The sequence below is a fragment of the Coregonus lavaretus genome (assembly GCF_964263955.1).
Source record: "Coregonus lavaretus genome assembly, contig: HAP1_SCAFFOLD_702, whole genome shotgun sequence".
Classification (NCBI taxonomy): domain Eukaryota; kingdom Metazoa; phylum Chordata; class Actinopteri; order Salmoniformes; family Salmonidae; genus Coregonus; species Coregonus lavaretus.
The window spans coordinates 60,044-80,956 of NW_028163467.1; the positions used below are offsets into that span (position 1 = coordinate 60,044).

At 48.0% G+C, this 20,913-nt stretch overlaps 1 protein-coding gene across 1 annotated transcript; it reads right to left on the reverse strand.

The window, feature by feature from the left end:
* Positions 1-3,557: 3,557 nt before the first annotated feature.
* On the reverse strand, positions 3,558-19,527 carry LOC311118100 (uncharacterized protein). Its single transcript, XM_084192975.1, has 9 exons — positions 19,378-19,527; positions 18,292-18,437; positions 17,668-17,749; positions 17,217-17,352; positions 16,659-16,861; positions 14,002-14,138; positions 11,685-11,826; positions 8,272-9,887; positions 3,558-7,797 (listed from the first exon to the last, which is right to left on the reverse strand). The coding sequence occupies exons 1-9, from the start codon at positions 19,504-19,506 to the stop codon at positions 3,624-3,626; spliced, it is 6,765 nt and encodes a 2,254-aa protein (XP_084049101.1). The 5' UTR covers positions 19,507-19,527; the 3' UTR covers positions 3,558-3,623.
* Between the last annotated feature and the right edge of the window lie 1,386 nt (positions 19,528-20,913).

Consider the following 20,913-nt stretch of genomic DNA (forward strand, 5'->3'; position numbering starts at 1 on the left):
AAACCCCCCAACGTAAAGCGTCTTTAAAAAGGTGTTGTGCCACCACGAGCTGCCAGAACCGTCCCAATGAGCCTTGGCATAGATTCTACAAGTGGACCTAAACCATGCCGGGAAAACACACCCCAACACATCACATAAACTTTGTATCCCTCATTTCCTCAAGTGTTTCCTTTATTTTGGCAGTTACATTTTAACATTTACATTTTATAGTCATTTTAGCAGACTCTCTTATCCAGAGCGACTTACAGGAGCAATTAGGGTTAAGTGCCTTGCTCAAGGGCACGTCGACAGATTTTTCCCACCTAGGTCGGCTCGGGGGATTAGAACCAGCGACCTTTCGGTTACTGGGCACAACGCTAAAAAAAAAGGTTGGAAAGCAAAAATGCCTACTGCTGAAAAGAGAAGACTAATCTGGTCTGTAGCCAATAGAAACAATGTTTTCTCAACTCTCAATTTTTTTGCGAACAGCAGCAGTGTTTTTTTAAAAGTAGCTCATCTTGAGATAGGTTACTGCCAAGAGGAGCACCCCAATGGTGACTCCGCCAGGACAGCGGAGTCACTCACCACCTTCCGGAGACATTTGAAACCCCACCTCTTTAAGGAATACCTGGGATAGGATAAAGTAATCCTTCTACCCCCCCCAAAAAAAAATGTGTAAAGTGGTTATCCCACTGCCTATAAGGTGAATGCACCTATTTGTAAGTCGCTCTGGATAAGAGCGTCTGCTAAATGACGTTAATGTAATGTAAATGTAAGGAGCGCGTCGGCCATCACTATGGCTTCATCGTTCAGTGTGCCACTGGAAATTGTATTTAGTAGCCTATTATTTTATATATATATATATATATATATATACATATATATACATACATACACACACACACTCCTAATATTGTACAATCTGTGTGTCGCTTCATTGGCCTGGGCAATCGTTTGTTTGAATTCAATACCAGACTGATCTCAGTTTGCCAGAGTAGCCACTCGTTTCGGTCATTTGTGTGGTATTAAAAAGATTCAGCTAATATCTCCTGTCATGTAAATGACGTAGAATTGCATGAAATTAGTTTAAACAAATTAAATACTGCCAATGTTATGGCTCTATTATAAAGGGTATTTTTCTTCAGCTAATAAAAATGTACCATGGCATCGAATTGCATCTTGGTGCACGGATTGGTTTACAGAAAATTATGGTGTGCCGGTAAGGGGGGGTCCTATAAAAAAAAAGAAAAAAAAGCCCAGGGGGCTGATTTCTAAACCCGGCACTGCCTACATAGTGTACTACTTCTCCCTTTATACTACAAAAGCAGTGCACTATAAAGGGAACAGGTTGCCATTTGGGACGAATCCTCCGACGGTTCAGTGTGTCATCATCCATTGCAATGACAATCGTTTTAAAAAGCCAAATGGGATCAGCAGAACATTGCAGCAGGAGGGGAAACAGGGATATCGAACTGCTGGGTTAGGGGAGAAGTGCAAAAGCAAAAAAAAAAAGATGAGCTATATTTTTAGTGTGTTAAATATCTGAACATGTTGTATAGTTCACATCCCTGCATAAAAATCAGTTCTCACAGCTTCAAGAGTCATTCCTTGACGCAGCCCGTAACTCTCGGCGTCCCAAATTATACCTTATTCCCTTTGTAGTGCACTACTTTAGACCAGAGTGTCCACATAGGGTAGTGCACTTTAGAGGGAATAGGGTGCCATTTTTGGGGACGCAGTCCATGGACCACTGACCAATAGAAGAGAAGCAGGAAGTGGCAGGTTGGGTCCAGGCACTTCTTCAGTCCAAAGTAAAATACTGTGAAAACAAAATAAACTAAATAATACATTGACTGTCCGACGGCCCTACCGTTCTCATAGTGTCCACCTCACAAGTCCTCTAGGCTTTAGTTCACCCACACTTCCTGGTCCATCAACCAATCGGACAGCCCAAAAGACCCCTAAACTTTGGATTTGAGGTCGGGGTTCAAAAAGGTTATAGGTTACTCCTATGACCAAGGGAGACGGAACGTGGGAAGAACGGTCACAACCCTTAAAAATGTTCTCCCAGTCTTCCTGCTGTAGCCGTCGGCCACCTTCAGTCCCAAAGGAAGGCCTGGCTGTCCCCAGGCTAGCCGGCATGTCATGTAAGAGTTAACTCTGTAAGAATCCTCTTCAATAAAAGGTAGCAGGGTTGAGAGGGGTCTTCCTGCTGTAGCCGTCGGCCACCTTCAGTCACAAAGGAAGGCCTGGCATTGCATGTCCCAGGCTAGCCAGCATGCCATGTAAGAGTTAACTCTGTAAGAATCCTCTTCAATAAAAGGTAGCAGGGTTGAGAGGGGTCTTCCTGCTGTAGCCGTCGGCCACCTTCAGTCACAAAGGAAGGCCTGGCTGTCCCCAGGCTAGCCGGCATGTCATGTAAGAGTTAACTCTGTAAGAATCCTCTTCAATAAAAGGTAGCAGGGTTGAGAGGGGTCTTCCTGCTGTAGCCGTCGGCCACCTTCAGTCACAAAGGAAGGCCTGGCTGTCCCCAGGCTAGCCGGCATGTCATGTAAGAGTTAACTCTGTAAGAATCCTCTTCAATAAAAGGTAGCAGGGTTGAGAGGGGTCTTCCTGCTGTAGCCGTCGGCCACCTTCAGTCACAAAGGAAGGCCTGGCTGTCCCCAGGCTAGCCAGCATGCCATGTTAAGAGTCCTGTAACCCTGGTCATCCTCAGTAAGGTAGCAGGGTCAAAAAGGGGTTCAACAACACCCCTAGCAGGTTTTGGAGGGGTTTCAACATCCCCCCCCAGCAGCAGCACATCCAAACATGTCCTCTTGTCCATCAGCTTCAGCATTTACCTGGAACAACGGTAAAACCCAATAAGCATACAGTCTCTGGAGCTTTCAGCATAAACAATATGGAGGAAAATCACATTTAAAAAGATCATTTCTATAAATCTACTACACTTTGGGGTGGTTTCCCAGGACACAGACTAGTCTTTTTTTTTTCTTCATTCAATCAAACAACGAGAAATCGAATCCCTGAAGTAGACAAATATATGTTAATAACAAGTCATTTTCATGGGTCCTCAGATCCTCAAAGGGTTCTACAGCTGCACCGTCGAGAGCATCCTGACCGGTCGCATCACCGCCTGGTATGGCAACTGCTCGGCATCCGACCGCAAGGCGCTACAGAGGGTAGTGCGTACGGCCCAGTACATCACTGGGGCCAAGCTTCCTGCCATCCAGGACCTCAGTATATGTCAGAGGAAGGCCCAAAAAAATTGTCAAAGACTCCAGTCACCCAAGTCATAGACTGTTCTCTCTGCTACCGCACGGCCAAGTCTAGATCCAAAAGGCTCCTTAACAGCTTCTACCCCCAAGCCATAAGACTGCTGAACAATTAATCAAAATGGCCACCCGGACCATTAACATATATACCCCCCTTTGTTTTTACACTGCTGCTACTCACTGTTTATTATTATCTATGCATAGTCACTTTACCCCTACCTACATGTACAAATTACCTCGACTAACCTGTACCCTGCACATTGACTCGGTACCGGTTTTTTTTAACTTTATTTTGGTAAATATTTTCTTAACCAACAATGCAGTTCAAGAAATAGAGTTAAGGGTTTGTAAGTAAGCATTTCACTGTAAAATCTACACCTGTTGTATTCGGCGCATGTGACAAATACAATTTGATTTGATTTTTTTTGACAAAATCTTGTACTTACTCTCCTCGTCTGAGTCGAAGCCGAAAAGGTTTGCGCACTTCTTCAGCGAGAGGTGCGTCTGTAACTCCTCTCCACTGTCGAAGGACAAGAAACACTTGGCACAGCGCTGCCTATGGACCAACTGTGTACCCGTCTCCCCTGTGGCCTCCACCAGGGTTGGGCAGATCGGAGAGCGATCCAGGGTCCAGGACATCTCTTTCCTGCGTTTCGGCATGGTGGTGTACCTCTCGTCTAGGTAGGCTGTGGGCGGAGGCCGAATGTACGGCCTGTTGCTAATCTTCCCAAAGAAAGTGGGGGGTTTTGCCGCTTCCTTCTTGATAGGGGTTTTGGGAGTAGTTGTAGGGGTTTTGGGAGTAGTGGGTTTATGGTTCCGTGGTTTGCATTTCTTGGATTTGGTGTCTGTGCTTGTTTTAATACTTTTCTGGTATTTTGGTGATTCTTTAGTGATCTCCTTTAAGTGTCCGTTAACCATCTTCTGGTCACAGACACTGCTAGCTGTTGAGTCTGATGTTCCCACCAATGGTTTATCATCTTCTTCCTTTGATTGACCTCCTACCACCTCTGTGTCTTCACTTCCTGGCACTTCTGTAACTTCATTAACGCGTTTCTCTGGACCAGAGGTCTTTGACTTGGCAGGCTTTTTGGAGGTCTTCTTGTGTTCTTCGCCCGCAGGCCTCTTGGGTTCCTTGACTCTTTGTTTCTTCAGAATTCGTGTCGTTTTCTTTAACTTATCCGTCACCTTGGGTAACTTCTTGGTGTCTTTTGGAGCGGCGGTGGGAGGAACAGTTGGGGGAACAGTTGGGGTATCCTTGTCGGTGCTAACACTTGAGATCTTCCTGGGGTCTTTGTTAACGCTCTGTTTCTTTACAGGTGGTGTTCTCTTTAACTTATCAGCCACCTTTGATTTTTCTGCCACCTCTTCGTCGGTGGCTGGACCAGTTTCCTTTTCTTCGGCAACATTCGGTTTCTTAACAACCCGTATTTCCTCCGACTTATTTATAATTTTTTGCTTTTTGGTAACTTCTTCAGTGGTGGTAATTGTGGTGGAGGTGAGCGGTCCGGTTGGAGTATAATTTTCTTTGCTGACGTTCTGTCTCTTCACAGCCCACGCTTTCTTTACCTTTTTATGCATCATCTTTAACTTCTTGGTCACTTGTTCAGCGGCGGTGGTGATGGGAGCCGTTGGGGCGTTCATTTTCTTACCAACACACGGTTTCCTCTTAACCTGCAACTTCTTCAACTTACTCGTTACCTTTACAGAGACGGTAGGGGGATCAGAAGCAGGGGGATCACTGTCTTTATGAACACGCCGTTTCTTTATGACCTGTGTTTTCTTTAACGTCTTGGTGAAGTCACACTTCCTGGTTACCTTTGCTGTAGTAGTGGGATCAGCAGCTGACGCCTCATTTTCTCCAGGAGCCCATCGTCTCTTCACACACTTCATCTTCTTCGGCTTATTCGTCACCTTGCACTTTTTTATCACCTTTACGGAGGCGGCGTTGGCGACAAGGGTATCAAAAACAGGCGCATCCTCCCCTTCCTCTGGGAGACGATAGTGTTCTCGTTCGTGACGGTTCAGCTCCAGAAGACAAGCCGAGCGCTCCTGACAGCCCGGGAAGCAGCACACCGCCCGGAGGGGCTGGTGGGTCTTGGCGTGGTTTCTCATTTCTGGCGCTGCACTGAACCGGGCTTTACACCCATGATGTAGACAGGGATGCCTGGGGATTCCTCTGTGCCATGCAATGTGGTGCTGGTAATGCTGCAAAGTCATCCCAGGCTTCTGGCAAATACTGCATTTTCCATTCCCGTGGCGGAATGTCGTTTCCAAGGGTTTGGCGTCGCCGCGGTGATCATCCAGAATATGTCCGAGGAGAGAACGCCGTTTTCCAATGAATATCTCTGCGCATCCCTCCACAGGGCAGCTGCTGGGAGTCTCCTTGCCCTGAACGGAGGTCTCTAGAGGGGAAACTGAAAGCCTGTCCTGTGTTACCAACACAGACTGAGATTCTGTATTGTCCTCCATGGTCTTCGCTGAGGAGCAGGGTTGCTCTTCTTCTTCCAAAGTCTTTGTCAGAGGAGAGTAAGACGTTCCCCCTTGTTCACCTGTTGATGTCTTCACCGGAGAAGTAGAGATCTCCACGGGTTCTTCCCTCTGTTCCAGAGCCGAGTGCTCCTCCTCTTGTCGCCTACTGATCTTCTCTTGTTCCTCTGCCCGAGTATCACCTTCACGCTCAGTTCCTTCAACCTTAACCCGTCTTCTGCCCACGTGTCCATTGACCCTCTGTATCGACTGCTTGTCTTCAGACTCTTCTGTTGTGAGTCTAGTCTCTGGGGAAGGTCGAGAGTCAGTTGAGAGCCTAGTGCTCGACCGTAGCTTAGGTTTAGACCGTAAGATCCTGCGATCCGGCGGAGTTGACCCTGTGCTATCTGTGGAGTTTACAGAGATCCTATTGCTCGTCGACCGTAGCTTCCTGTAATCCGGTGGAGCTGGCTCTGCGCCATCTGTGGAGTTTACGGAGATCCTCTTGCGCCCCCGTCTCCCCCTCTGCGTTGAGCGTTCAGGCGTGTCGGGTGTCCAGTTCTCGTGGACCTCCTCAAAATCAGCCGGTACGTTTCCTTTTTTCAACTTCTCGATGTGTCGGGATAGATGCATCATGGCGAGGAGGTCGTTTTTGAACAGCGTCCTACAGAACATACATTGGTCCCTGCGGAAGTGGTACATGGCGTGGGCTATGACACGTTTGCCTCTGAAAACCTTGTTGCAGAGACTACAGCGATATGCCAGTTGGCTGTCCTCATTCTCCCGTGGGGTGCCTTCTTCAGGGTTTTGTGCGATATCCCCAGAGACCATTGGAGTGGTGTCCTTAGTGATTTTTGGGGTGTCCTGTGTTTTATGTGGAGAGTCTTCAGTGACTTTGGGGTCCTGTGACGTGTCTTCAGGGACTCTTGGGGTGACCTTAGGAATGTGAGCACTTTCAGTGACTTTCAGAGTGACCAGTGAGTTGTACTGTGTGTTCTGTGGGGTAACTTCAGAGACTTTCGGGGTGTCTTCAGCGATCATTGAGAGGTCTTCAGTGACCTCCGAAGTATCAATGGTTACTTTTAGGGTGTCTTCAGAGACGATTGGGGTATCTCCGGTGACCTTTGAGGCGTCTTTGGGTTCACGTGACGTGTCTTCAGGGACTCTTGGGGTGTCCTCAGTGACCTGTTGGGTGTCCCCATTGTTATGTGTGGCGTCCCGTGTGTCCTTGGTGGGCTCTTCATCAACCATTGGGGCGTCCACTGTGAGCTGTGGCGTGCCCTCAGCGACTTTTGGGGTGTCCTGTAGGGTGTCTGCAGTGTTTTGTATTTGTAGGTTGTCCTCAATGTGCTTGGAGGCATCTACAGTGACGCACAGGCCGTCTTCAGTGACTTTCTGGGGGGTTTCAGTGACTTTCTGGGGGGTTTCAGTGACTTTCAGGGTATCCTCAATTATCTCCGAGCTGTCCTCCTGTGTGTTCTGTGATAGTGTGTCCACAGTGACTTCTGTGAAAGTGACTTCCGGGGTGTCCTCTGTGAGCTGTCCGATGTCCTGTGTAATCTGTGGGGGGTCTTCTGTGATCTGAGGGGTGTCATTGTCCTGTGGCGAGTCCACAGGGACCTCTGGAGTATCCACAGTGCCTTTCAGGGGTTGCTCAAGCTGTCGGGTCTCACCAGTGAGCTGTGGGAAGTTTCCAATGGCCACTGGGGTATCCTCCGGCGCCGTGTTTTGTGAAGTACCTTTAATGTCCAGTTGGGTGTCTGCAGTGTGCATTGACGTGTTCTCGTGGTACTGTGGGGTATCATGTGTATTCTGTGGGATCTCCTCTGTAAGCTGTTGGGTGTGTGGAGTGTCCATGTTTTGCAGGGTGTCTTCGGTTACTTTTGAAGTGTCCTCAGGGACCACTGGGTCTGTGATGTCCTCAGGGATGACTTTTGGGGATGTTGACAATGTCGTCTCCAAGGTTTTGTGCGAGACATTATCTGTGGTCTGTGGTGTCACCGGCTCCTGGTTTCGCTCTGCATCAGAATCCGGACCCTTGGCAAACTTTTCAAACTCTCTGGCAAACGCTTCCATTGAGCTATTAGCCAACCAGCAGAAAGGTGTAGGAGCAACAAGCTCTGGAGTTTCCTTTTCAGGGACGCTGCCAGTGTCACCCATCATTGCTTCTTCCACACCAATGTTTGCTATATCCATAGCCTCTTTCAGAATATCAGTAACTTCTGTATTCCTTGACGATTCTAAAACCTCCCTGACTTCAGAAGCCATTAGCTTTTTTGGAACATTGGTAACTTCCATTGGTTCTCTTGGAAAATTAGTTACTTCTCTATTTATTGTTCTTCTTCTACCTGTATTGTTAGGAACAATGGAATTCACTGAGGGAACGGATAGAGGACATTTTTGCTGAGGATCAGTAGAGAATCCTTCCTCATTCTTGGGAATTTCAACGTGTTCAACAGCTCCACCTCGTGGTGTGAAAGTAACGTCAGTTGGAGTGACAGTTTGCGAGGAGACCTCAACTTCCATTTCCGTTGCGGACGTCTGGTAAAATAACCCTGAAGCGTCGCCCGGCACCGGCAGACAACTTTGGTTTAGGGAGGGACGGAAATCCGTCGCTTTCAACAAACAGGTCTCAGCGTTCAACGTGACACCTTCCGCCATGGGCGTCTGGGCGTAGCTGTGCAACCGGCGTATGAAGAGACTGGCGTTCTGAGTGGAAAGGATCAACTCCTCTCCGAGTCGATGCTTCACCTGATACTGTGCCTGGATTGGCGCCTTCGACTCGTCACAGTTTGGAGTCACCAGTCCTCGCCTACTGAGAGAGTCCTCAGGGAAGACCCCGATCACTTCGTTGTCAGGTAAGGAGACCTCCAGCTTCAAGTCAGAAGCAGGAGCCGCTGCCGGCAGGCGGTTGGTAGCAGGAGTCTCCTCCCGACGTTTACCTTCCTGTTCCCTCGGCGCTGTCAGACGAGCGGCCGCAGTTTTATTTTGCGACGTCGCCACGTCCTTTTGTTCGGCTGCGCTTTCGTTGACAGCGGCACCAGTCTGAGAGGTCTTACTGGTCTTCTCTGCTGGCGTCTGCTGGGTCTTCTGCCGCGGGGGTTTCCTGCCCGGTTGGCGACCCGTCCGGGGAGCGCTGTTCTCAGCCTGGAACGTGCCTTCCAGTAGCCAACGGGGTTTCCTGCCCCGCCGTTTCGGAGGTTTCTTCTCTGAGAGTCTGGTCATGTGCCTGTGTTGTCCGTGACCGACTTGCCTGGCCAGGTTCTCCTGCGCCATGTCCAGTTGTCTGAAGGACCGTCTGACAGAGGCGGTCTCGGCTGAGGACTCCGTCGCTCTCACAGGCGACCGCGGTCCCGGCTTCGGCCCAGGCTTCCTTCCTCTTCTTCTTTTTAATACGGGTTGTTCCTCAACTTCAGGGGGTTCAGCCGGCTTCTCCGTCTTAGCTTTCGCCGTCACCCGCGTCACATGATTAACATGCGGCTGCCGCGGCTCGACAGAGGTATTTTCTACAGTCTTTTCCAACCTTTGAGCTTTGACACGTTTGGCCGCCACCGGCGCCGTCGAAATGTGATTCTTCTCTTCTTTTTGGAACCGCCTTTTGGGCGCCGTTACCTGGTGAAAGGGTTTAATCTGAACGTGTTTCTGTGCTGGTTTAGCCGGTTTAATCTCTACGTGTTTAGTCTGCACCTGCTCAGACAGGTCAGCACTCCGGCCGCGACAGGGCTCTTTGGTGGTGGTGGTGCAGTAGTTGGACACCCACCCATCCTCCTCCTCCTCCTCCACCATCCTTGCCAACGCCGCCTTCTTCTCGCTCATCAGCTTCAGGCAGTTGGTCCGGAGATTCAAAAGGTTCCAGAACTCCGGGTCGAAGTAGAGGCCTCTCTTCAGGGTCTGGAGGATCTCAAAGCGGATGTGGTTTCCGATGGGGCCGGCCTCGGCGTTGTACTCCTGGTCGGGGTGGGTGTAGAGGAGGAGGACAGTTTTGTAGGCCTCCACGGTGCGCTCCAGGAAGAAGACGAGGAGGGCGCAGGCCCGGCAGACCTCCAGGTCGTTGGGGAGGAGGTAGGCCACCGTCTTGTAGATGAGGGACTTGGTGGCGGAGTCGCAGGGGTTCGTCTGGAGGGCGTGGGTGCAGAGCTCCACACAGAACTGGAGACCATCCTTCCCCAGCTGGGGAGAGCAAGAGAGAAATACAACAGAAAGGGTCAATGAATTACCCCTGCTACACACACACACAGACATATAGATACACACAGTCAGGTCCAAAATTATTGCCACCCTTGATAAAAAAAAAAGAGCAAAGAATACCATCAAACTAATACAAATACTGAGCTATATTGTATGCAACCACAAAAAAAAGTAAAATATTATTTTATACTAATACAATAATATTTTTTGGGGTCTCAAAAAGATAGGGTCCAAATGATTGGCCGGTTGTCAATACCTCACCTTGCGAGGATAACGGCACTGATCCTTTAAAAAAAATAAAAAGGTTTGATAAGATTGCAGGAACACATTGGGAAGAATCTTAGATCACTCTTCCATACAGAATCTTTCCAGATCCTTTTTCCAATGGGGGTTCAAGGTCCGGAGACTGAGATGGCCATTGCTAAAATGTAGATTGTGGTCAATTAACCATTTCTTTGTGAATTATGGATGTGTGCTTGGGGTTGTCGTCTTGCTGGAAGATCCACTTGCAGCAAAAGTTTTAGCCTCCTTGTGGAGGCAACCAGATTTTGGGCTAAAATGTCCTGGTTCAAGATGCTGTTGACCTTAACAAGGGCCCCAGGGCCCAGTGGAAGGAAAACAGCCCCGTAACATCAAAAGATCCACCACCGTACTTTACTGTTATGTTCTACTCATGCATCCTTATTTCGACTCCAAACCCACCACTGCTGTGCCTGGCCAAAGACCTCTATTTTCATTGTCATCTGACCAAAGCACCGGTTCCAATCCAAGTGCCGTTTAGCAGGCAGTTGGTCCGGAGATTCAAAAGGTTCTTCTAGGTTCTAAAGGCCTTACGCCGTTTATATTTGTTGGATGACATGAAAATAGAGGTGCACAACAGGGGTGGGTTTGGTGTCGAAAAAAATAAAGGATGCATAAGCAGAAAATAACCCCATACCTACATAGAAAAAGACTCAGTGCCGTTATATTATACTCGCAAGTTGAGGTATTGAAAGGTATTGGGAAAAAAAACAGGGGTGCCAATAATTTTGAAAATAAATAGTACTTGTTAAACTCAATCTTTCCCTGAGCAATTGTATTAGTATAAAATACTATCAAAATGGTTTTGGAGCGTACAATATAGCTCGGTATTTGCATCATGTATATATATATATATATATATATATATATATATATATATATATATATATCCAGTCTTTGTCGCTCATCTTTAAATCAAGGTCGTCCATTTTTTGACTGTACATAGAAAACGATCACACTAAAAAGAGAAAGAGGAGGCCTAATCATGATCAGGGCTGCGTCCCAAACGGAACACTATTCCCTATACACATACATGTGCACTATCTTTTACCAGGGCCCATAAATAGGGGGCCCATTTGAGACGCACCCCGGGATCATGTAAGCTGACGGTATGTTTGTCAGTTCAGCACAATTTTTCAGTCAACACAAAAAAAAAGCCTGGCTTCTATTCATATCTCTAGTATGCAGTTATCAGATGAAACACAATGGAAAAAAACATGGCTCTGACGTGTAAAAAAAACAGGAAGCAAACACATCACAAATATTCTCCTCAACAAACATAAAACAAATAAAATAAACTCTGAACTAAGCCAAGCCACCTTAACTAGCTAAAAACCCAAATCAAAGCAACTTGACATAATCCTCTACACTACAACGACTCCATTACATCTAAAAAATAAAATAAAAAATAATGTCCGCAGTAATTTGAGCAACAAATAAATAAAGCCAATCAACAGTCCCACGAGTTCCCCGGCTCACCTCTGCAAGGATCACTCTCATGAAAGGGAATATTGATTTGATGTTGGTGGCGGACAGCATCAGCCGATGGCTCTCTTCCAGGAAGACCTGTTTGGAAGAGTTGACCCGCAGATGGAGTTTACTCCATATGAACACCAGATCCCTGTAGAGGAAGAGAAAGTGATTAAATACAATTATAAAATCACTTCATTAATAAGGTTAGTTATTACGGTGTCAAAAAGGTCGCAGTTTTATTCATTAGCCGGCTGAAATAAAAACCTGTTTCTAAATCAGATCCCCATGGGGGAGAAGAAAGTGGTTAAAGATCAAATCAATCCAATGTCTTCTATAAAGCCATTTTATGTGACCAGTTATCACAAGGTGCTGAACAGTAACCTGGTAACCCATGACACCAAAGAACAAGCAGAATAAATCAAATATCTGCACTTCAATTGTAAAGCCTGTGTCACACGAAGCAATTTGGACGCAATTCCTGTTCAGACGCAAGCGACATCTCAAGCAACTTCGCTGACACACAAAGATTTTTTTTTTTTTTAAACGCAATTGAAATTGCACGTAACATCCAATCCTGTCATCCATCAGATCATGGTTTCATGAATGCGATGAGCTAAGCTAGCTAGCGCCGTTCGTGTTGAAACTGGACGGAGAAAAGGTCTGCCTTCACTTCTAAACGTGACGGACTGCCAAGACCAATGTTCCCCATGACTAGACATGCTGCTGTCTACGATGTTTTCTAGATTACCCATTTGGCATGACTCTTCTGTCGCAGTTTGCAGCAGCACCGACAGCTGCGACAACTGGGTCAGAGTTCCAAAACGGAACAATATGACCAGTCAAGCCAACTCGTTTCTGCTCACTGATCCGACATTGCATAAAGTCAGCTGCGTGAAATAGGATTGATTTCTATCTCTTGCGATGCAACGCAACCAAGTTGCAGGCAATTCTTTTTTTTGGGGGGGGGGGGTGACACAGCGCAACCCAGATGCAACTATGTGCAAGCAACATAAATTGCGTCCACATCATGTGACATCAGCTTAAGCCTAGCAATTACTGTATCCAAATATCCCTGTTTGTTCATTAATCCTAAAAACATCTGTTTGTAAATCCAGGAACAAGAGGTCTGAAATGACAGAGCAGAGAGAGTATCTGGGGAGACATGGGTCGGCTATTATCTCTACCTGGTACCGTCAGCAGAGAGAGTATCTGGGGAGACGTGGGTCAGCTATTATCTCTACCTCTGGTACCGTCAGCAGAGAGAGTATCTGGGGAGACGTGGGTCGGCTATTATCTCTACCTCTGGTACCGTCAGCAGAGAGAGTATCTGGGGAGACATGGGTCGGCTATCATCTCTACCCCTGGTACCGTCAGCAGAGAGAGTATCTGGGGAGACGTGGGTCGGCTATTATCTCTACCTCTGGTACCGTCAGCAGAGAGAGTATCTGGCGAGACATGGGTCGGCTATTATCTCTACCTCTGGTACCGTCAGCAGAGAGAGTATCTGGGGAGACGTGGGTCGGCTATCATCTCTACCTGGTACCGTCAGCAGAGAGAGTATCTGGGGAGACATGGGTCGGCTATTATCTCTACCTCTGGTACCGTCAGCAGAGAGAGTATCTGGCGAGACATGGGTCGGCTATTATCTCTACCTCTGGTACCGTCAGCAGAGAGAGTATCTGGGGAGACATGGGTCGGCTATTATCTCTACCTCTGGTACCGTCAGCAGAGAGAGTATCTGGGGAGACATGGGTCGGCTATTATCTCTACCTCTGGTACCGTCAGCAGAGAGAGTATCTGGGGAGACATGGGTCGGCTATTATCTCTACCTCTGGTACCGTCAGCAGAGAGAGTATCTGGGGAGACATGGGTCGGCTATTATCTCTACCTCTGGTACCGTCAGCAGAGAGAGTATCTGGGGAGACATGGGTCGGCTATTATCTCTACCTCTGGTACCGTCAGGAGAGAGAGTATCTGGGGAGACATGGGTCGGCTATTATCTCTACCTCTGGTACCGTCAGCAGAGAGAGTATCTGGGGAGACATGGGTCGGCTATTATCTCTACCTCTGGTACCGTCAGCAGAACTCTGTTGGAGCATGTAAGGACGCAACATGATCAATCAAGAGTCAAGAGTAAAAGCGCTGATCTAGGATCAGGCCCCCCCCCCCCCCCCTTTCCTTGTAAATCGTATTAAATTGTGATCTAAAAAGGGGAAAACGGATCCTAAAATCACCACTCCCAACTCTGAAATTCTTGATCCATACGGCCCCTGACGTAGAACACGGACAGGTATGAAGTGTGTTGAAAAGTGAAGAGCCTCACCACAGGCAATTCATGTCTCCTCTGTGTAGTTGCTGAGAGAGGAAGGCTCTGCAGAGGGCCAGCAGCGTCTCATCTCTCTCCTCACTCTCCGTGTTACACACGATATCCACCGCATCCTTACCGTCGATGGCAGACATCTACAGGTTAGAGAGAGAGAGAGAGAGAGAGAAGAAATGGTGAGATCATTCAAGCATTTATACCGTAGATTCCAGTGGTGTAGTGGAGGGCGAACGCAGGTCAACGCCGTTTACGTACTTTCTTTTTTGTTGCGCTAACGTTTACCCATCTTTTGCAAAAACAACAAAAAATGCATTCAAAGTATAGGGAGAGTTACTTTACTCACAGCGAACGGTGATCAGAGTTTACCCACCTATTTCTCCCACTACATCACTGGTAGATTCCTAATGAGATCACCCAAGACTAAGTGATGTAAACAGATAATAAAAAGACATGAGAGTACTGGTCAAATATCGCTTTAAATAATACCACCCACCCCCATACCGGACCTACCACCCACCCCCATACCGGACCTACGAAGCCTTCCAGTCAATAATACCACCCACCCACCCCCATACCGGACCTACGAAGCCTTCCAGTCAATAATACCACCCACCCACCCCCATACCGGACCTACGAAGCCTTCCAGTCAATAATACCACCCACCCACCCCCATACCGGACCTACGAAGCCTTCCAGTCAATAATACCACCCACCCCCATACCAGACCTACGAAGCCTTCCAGTCAATAATACCACCCACCCCCATACCGGACCTACGAAGCCTTCCAGTCAATAATACCACCCCCCCCCATACCGGACCTACGAAGCCTTCCAGTCAATAATACCACCCCCCCCCCATACCGGACCTACGAAGCCTTCCAGTCAATAATACCACCCACCCCCATACCGGACCTACGAAGCCTTCCAGTCAATAATACCACCCACCCCCATACCGGACCTACGAAGCCTTCCAGTCAATAATACCACCCACCCCCATACCGGACCTACGAAGCCTTCCAGTCAATAATACCACCCACCCACCCCCATACCGGACCTACGAAGCCTTCCAGTCAATAATACCACCCACCCACCCCCATACCGGACCTACGAAGCCTTCCAGTCAATAATACCACCCACCCCCCCCCATACCGGACCTACGAAGCCTTCCAGTCAATAATACCACCCACCCACCCCCATACCGGACCTACCAAGCCTTCCAGTCAATAATACCACCCACCCCCATACCGGACCTACGAAGCCTTCCAGTCAATAATACCACCCACCCCCATACCGGACCTACGAAGCCTTCCAGTCAATAATACCACCCACCCCCCCCCATACCGGACCTACGAAGCCTTCCAGTCAATAATACCACCCACCCACCCCCATACCGGACCTACCAAGCCTTCCAGTCAATAATACCACCCACCCACCCCCATACCGGACCTACGAAGCCTTCCAGTCAATAATACCACCCACCCCCATACCGGACCTACGAAGCCTTCCAGTCAATAATACCACCCACCCCCATACCAGACCTACGAAGCCTTCCAGTCAATAATACCACCCACCCCCCCCCATACCGGACCTACAAAGCCTTCCAGTCAATAATACCACCCACCCCCCCCCCCATACCGGACCTACGAAGCCTTCCAGTCAATAATACCACCCACCCCCATACCGGACCTACGAAGCCTTCCAGTCAATAATACCACCCACCCCCATACCGGACCTACGAAGCCTTCCAGTCAATAATACCACCCACCCACCCCCATACCGGACCTACGAAGCCTTCCAGTCAATAATACCACCCACCCCCATACCGGACCTACGAAGCCTTCCAGTCAATAATACCACCCACCCCCATACCGGACCTACCAAGCCTTCCAGTCAATAATACCAACCACCCACCCCCATACCGGACCTACGAAGCCTTCCAGTCAATAATACCACCCACCCCCATACCGGACCTACGAACCCTTCCAGTCAATAATACCACCCACCCCCATACCGGACCTACGAAGCCTTCCAAACAAGGGAAGAAGGCAGCAACTCCAGAAGATGGACCGCAACAGCCACATTTATGAATTTAACAAAACACACAATCTTTGTCAAAACCTTCTTCCCTCACCTCCTTGTGCATGAGAGGAGAACTGGTGAGATCCTCCTCCCATCTCTACTGTAGATCCTAGCTAGCACATCAGTTACTGTAAAATACTCCCATCTCTACTGTAGATCCTAGCTAGCACATCAGTTACTGTAAAATACTCCCATCTCTACTGTAGATCCTAGCTAGCACATCAGTTACTGTAAAATACTCCCATCTCTGCTGTAGATCCTAGCTAGCACATCAGTTACTGTAAATACTCCCATCTCTACTGTAGATCCTAGCTAGCACATCAGTTACTGTAAAATACTCCCATCTCTGCTGTAGATCCTAGCTAGCACATCAGTTACTGTAAAATACTCCCATCTCTACTGTAGATCCTAGCTAGCACATCAGTTACTGTAAAATACTCCCATCTCTACTGTAGATCCTAGCTATCAGTTACTGTAAAATACTCCCAGCAGTCTTCATCCCTTCCAAACATTTTACATTTAGCAGGTGCTCTAATCCAGAACCCAGGAATCCAAATGACCAAACGCTTGTTCCCTCACCTCTTGGTGCATACGGTGGGAGAGCGATGCCTTCAGGAGACAGGTGAGGTAGGCCTGCGGGAAGAACAGGTGTCGTCCGGCCACGGGGTGCTGAGCGCAGGTCTTGGCCAGGACCACAGCCTCGGTGAACATCTCACTGGAGAGCAGGTAACGAACACGCAGCTCAAAGAACACTGGTACCTCCGAGTCTATGTACCTGTCCACTGGAGAGAGAGACCAGGCAAGAGTCAGTGGTGCATCCCAAATGTCACCCTATATAGGGCACTACGTTTCACCAGAGCCCTATGGGCCTGTACCTGTCCACTGGAGAGAGGAAGGCAGAGAAAGAGAGCGTTGTTATACACCGGTAAATATTCAGTCCACAGAGACAGCCTCCTCTAGTTAACTGACTCATGTCATTATAGAGATGGAGGACTCCGGAGCAGACATTTACAGAACAACTGATTTACATAACAGATTTCTATAGTCAGTAGACCTAATACAACATAACAGATTTCTATAGTCAGTAGACCTAATACAACATAACAGATTTCTATAGTCAGTAGGCCCTCTCTTCACCTTCATCCCGGGGTAGTTGTGAGTCCTTCAGGATGGCCTGTAGTATGGGGCTGGTCCATGGCCCCTTCTCTCTGATGATCTGTCCCACCTGCAGCAGGTGAATGTTCTGGTGCCTCTCCAGGTGGGAAAAACATTCCTGAAAGGAGGAGGAGGAGGAAGAAGAGGTTAGCCTGGTCCATCTTGCCGAATTCAAAAGCAGAGGTTTGAAAGATTTCCATAAATAAAGCAGTGAGAAACGGACATGATCTGATTTGTCACCTGATTCAATACAGCCTGTTTGGTGCTGTCTTGCCAACTCCTACGGTCATTCTTATGTCATGACAACAACCATAGGAGTTGGTAAGACAGCACCAAACAGATCTGGGACCAGGCTAGGATAGGGTGTCCAACGTATCACTGCCACATGTCTACGATTCCTGAGATTTGGGAACAGGGGTTAAAGACAACTCACCTGGAACGAATCAAGGATGTTTTTCAGGGGATCCTGCAGGATCTTATTCCTGTTCAAAAACAGCAAGAGCTCAAAAACACTCCTGCGGGGGGGAGAGAGAGAGAAAGGGGAGGGAACAGTTTCAGCCTCTTATATCTCCTTCAATAATGTTCCAACAGGGATGAAATGACAAGGCATCTCTGAAAGGGTGCGGAGGCAGCCTAGGAAACAACACTACTCATACTGAAGATAGACTGGGAGGGTGACATGACGCTATGTAACCCCCCGGAGGAGCCACTACTCATACTGAAGATAGCGTCATGTCACCCCCCCAGTCTATCTTCAGTATGAGTAGTGGCTCCTCCGGGGGGTTACATAGCGTCATGTCACCCCCCTCCCCCCAGTCTATCTTCAGTATGAGTAGTGGCTCCTCCGGGGGGTTACATAGCGTCATGTCCCCCCCCCAGTCTATCTTCAGTATGAGTAGTGGCTCCTCCGGGGGGTTACATAGCGTCATGTCACCCCCCCAGTCTATGTAACCCCCCGGAGGAGCCACTACTCATACTGAAGATAGACTGGGGGGGGGACATGACGCTATGTAACCCCCCCGGAGGAGCAGCTAAGCAAGTCAGGGCTCATACTTACAGGGCAAGGCTACTCAAGGTGTAGCATACGTGTTCACAGTCAGACGGGAAGCAGGCTGAGGCTTGGACAAAGGAGCATAGAGCTGTCTGGAGCACCTGCAGCTGTGGCAAAGGTACCTGCCACCGTCCTGTATACACCTCCACCAACTACAGGGGAGGGGAGAGAGAGAAAGAAAGAGTGGACCGGGAAACTATACCAACAGGTTGGATGGGCCCAATTAAACCAATGGGGTCCGTCCCTTTCTATCGTATCATCATCTCAACGTCTTTTTGTAGCAACTGAATACTTCGCCGGCTAACTATACCATAGTCAGATCTAACTAGACACTGTAGTTAGCTATAAGTATCTGTAACGTTAACGGTTCAAGCCTAAACAAAAAGAGTTAACCATCTTTGGTTGCGATCTAACTAAAACATGGCTTACTCATGACAAATTGGGAGAAAAAAAAGCGACTTCATATGATTGCTAGGTCATCAGTGCAGTCATTGAATTCCACCAGACGTCCTAGTTAGTTCCCGAATCTACTGTTGGCAAACTAGCAGCTAACTAACTAACTAACTAGCTAGCTAAACTGGGAACTGCAGATAACTTGGCTAACAAACAAACTACCGAACACGACTTGACTGACAATGCTTTCCATGTAGCTAACTACTAACAGTATACCATCATACATTTAGAAAAAGGGTGAATTAGCATATATAACGTAAGTGACATTACAGAAACAGTTCGTTTATTGGTTGCTAGCTAGCCATATACGGGTTGTTAGCCGTCTGTTTCTGGGGGAGGGGAATTGGTTAGCTAGTTAGCCCTAGAAGAGAGTCCCGTGTACCTCAGTTGGTTAAAGCATGGCGCTTGCAACGCCAGGGTTGTGGGTTCGATTCCCACTAGGGGGGGACCAGTATGAAAAATTGTATGCACTCACTAACTGTAAGTCGCTCTGGATAAGAGCGTCTGCTAAATGTCGTAAATGTAATGTTAGTGAACGGAGCTCTGGCCCAAGCTAGCTAACGTTAGCTAGCTCAAGCCCGTACTGGAAAACAAGTCCTGCGTTTTTTACCCAGGATGTGACTCGAATACATCTCTTACCTTACAGAACCGTGCGCAGTATAACTTGCTTTGGAGTCCGTATTCTTCACTTGAGTTACTGACGAACAAACTCTCCAATTCTTTTTTAAAACCTTCCAACTCAAATTCACTCTCTTCTTCTTCCGCCATACTGCTTGCCTAGCCTAGCGCGTAGCTACGGCGACCTGTCCAGCCCAGCGTATCGAGTTGAGAGATTTCATTGGATGATATTCACGTCTGTATTTCTGACGGCGAAAAAATACGTCTTGTGATTGGAGAAAACTGCACATCATCCAGAAATCCCGCCCCTACATTGAAGGGGGATCTTGTGTTTATATTATTGATTACATTTCTTGAACGTTTCTCACCACCTATTATTGGCTGAGTCAATTAGTGATTTATCATCTTTGTAAAGTCTCTCATTTCAAAACGGCGCATGATCGAAAACACGTGATACCTTTCCCATTCCGTTGATTGGTTGTCATGAGATGATATTGGATTTGTGCTCGTTTATGAATTAACAGGTGACACCTGTGCCCTACCTATATAAATCAACCCCCCACTGTCTTGTCGAAGGACTCAGGTCTGGCTGTTGATTCCAAGAAGGACTAGGTCACAGGTGACCAGTGATTATGACCGCTTTATTTATGGAACGCTTTGAAAACCTCCCTCATCCTTTGAGTTTGTCACACACAATTTGGTTTATGCAAGTTCATTCTGTCTACCTCTACCCCTTATCTCTCTGCCATTTAAAACATACTCTGTAAAGGCGATATATGCAACCTGGAATTGGCATGTCCTTTATGTAGCCTGTGTGAATATAGGGCAGAAGAGCACACGCTGGACCGGTGGTTCGTACTAGGCCTACACCCTTTGAGGAAGAGTGGCTTTTCTTCAGAACCATTCTTCAAAGTGAATTGATTGCTGTCTCATTGCATCATCTCCCTGTTGATCCCGTCTGTTTGGCTCCAATTTCCCCTGTAGCTAGCAGCAGGTCAGGACTCTTGTTCGACCGCCACGTCTGTAGGGCTGCAGGTCGGACAGAGCCTGGATTCGAACCAGGATCTCTAGTGGCACAGCTAGCACTGCGATGCAGTGCCTTAGACCACTGCGCCACCCGGGAGCCCATGTCTGTAGGGCTGCAGGTGCTGGGCTCTGGGTAATCCTACATCACATGACATCACCCAGCACTTTAATGGCCATTTTGCAGACTATAATGCCCATTTTACCTCACCAATCATATATTTATTGTCCTATGATTGTTTTAAAAATGTTGTGAATATACTATGGCTGTGAGGATGATGAACTCATTTCCCCCCTAGGGGATTAATAAAGTACAATCTCATCTCTCAGGGGTCATGGGGCTGCTTGGCAATCATTTTGTCTTGTAACCCTGCTGCTGTGGGAGAGTGCCAGGCTTTATCGGCAACAACATAGTGACCGCTCAGATCTTCTGGGAGGGGCTGTGGATGAACTGGGGTGCAAGGTCAGGGGTCAAAGGCTCTCGTTCTCCCTATATAGTGCACTACTTTAGACCAGAGCCCTATGCCACCCTAT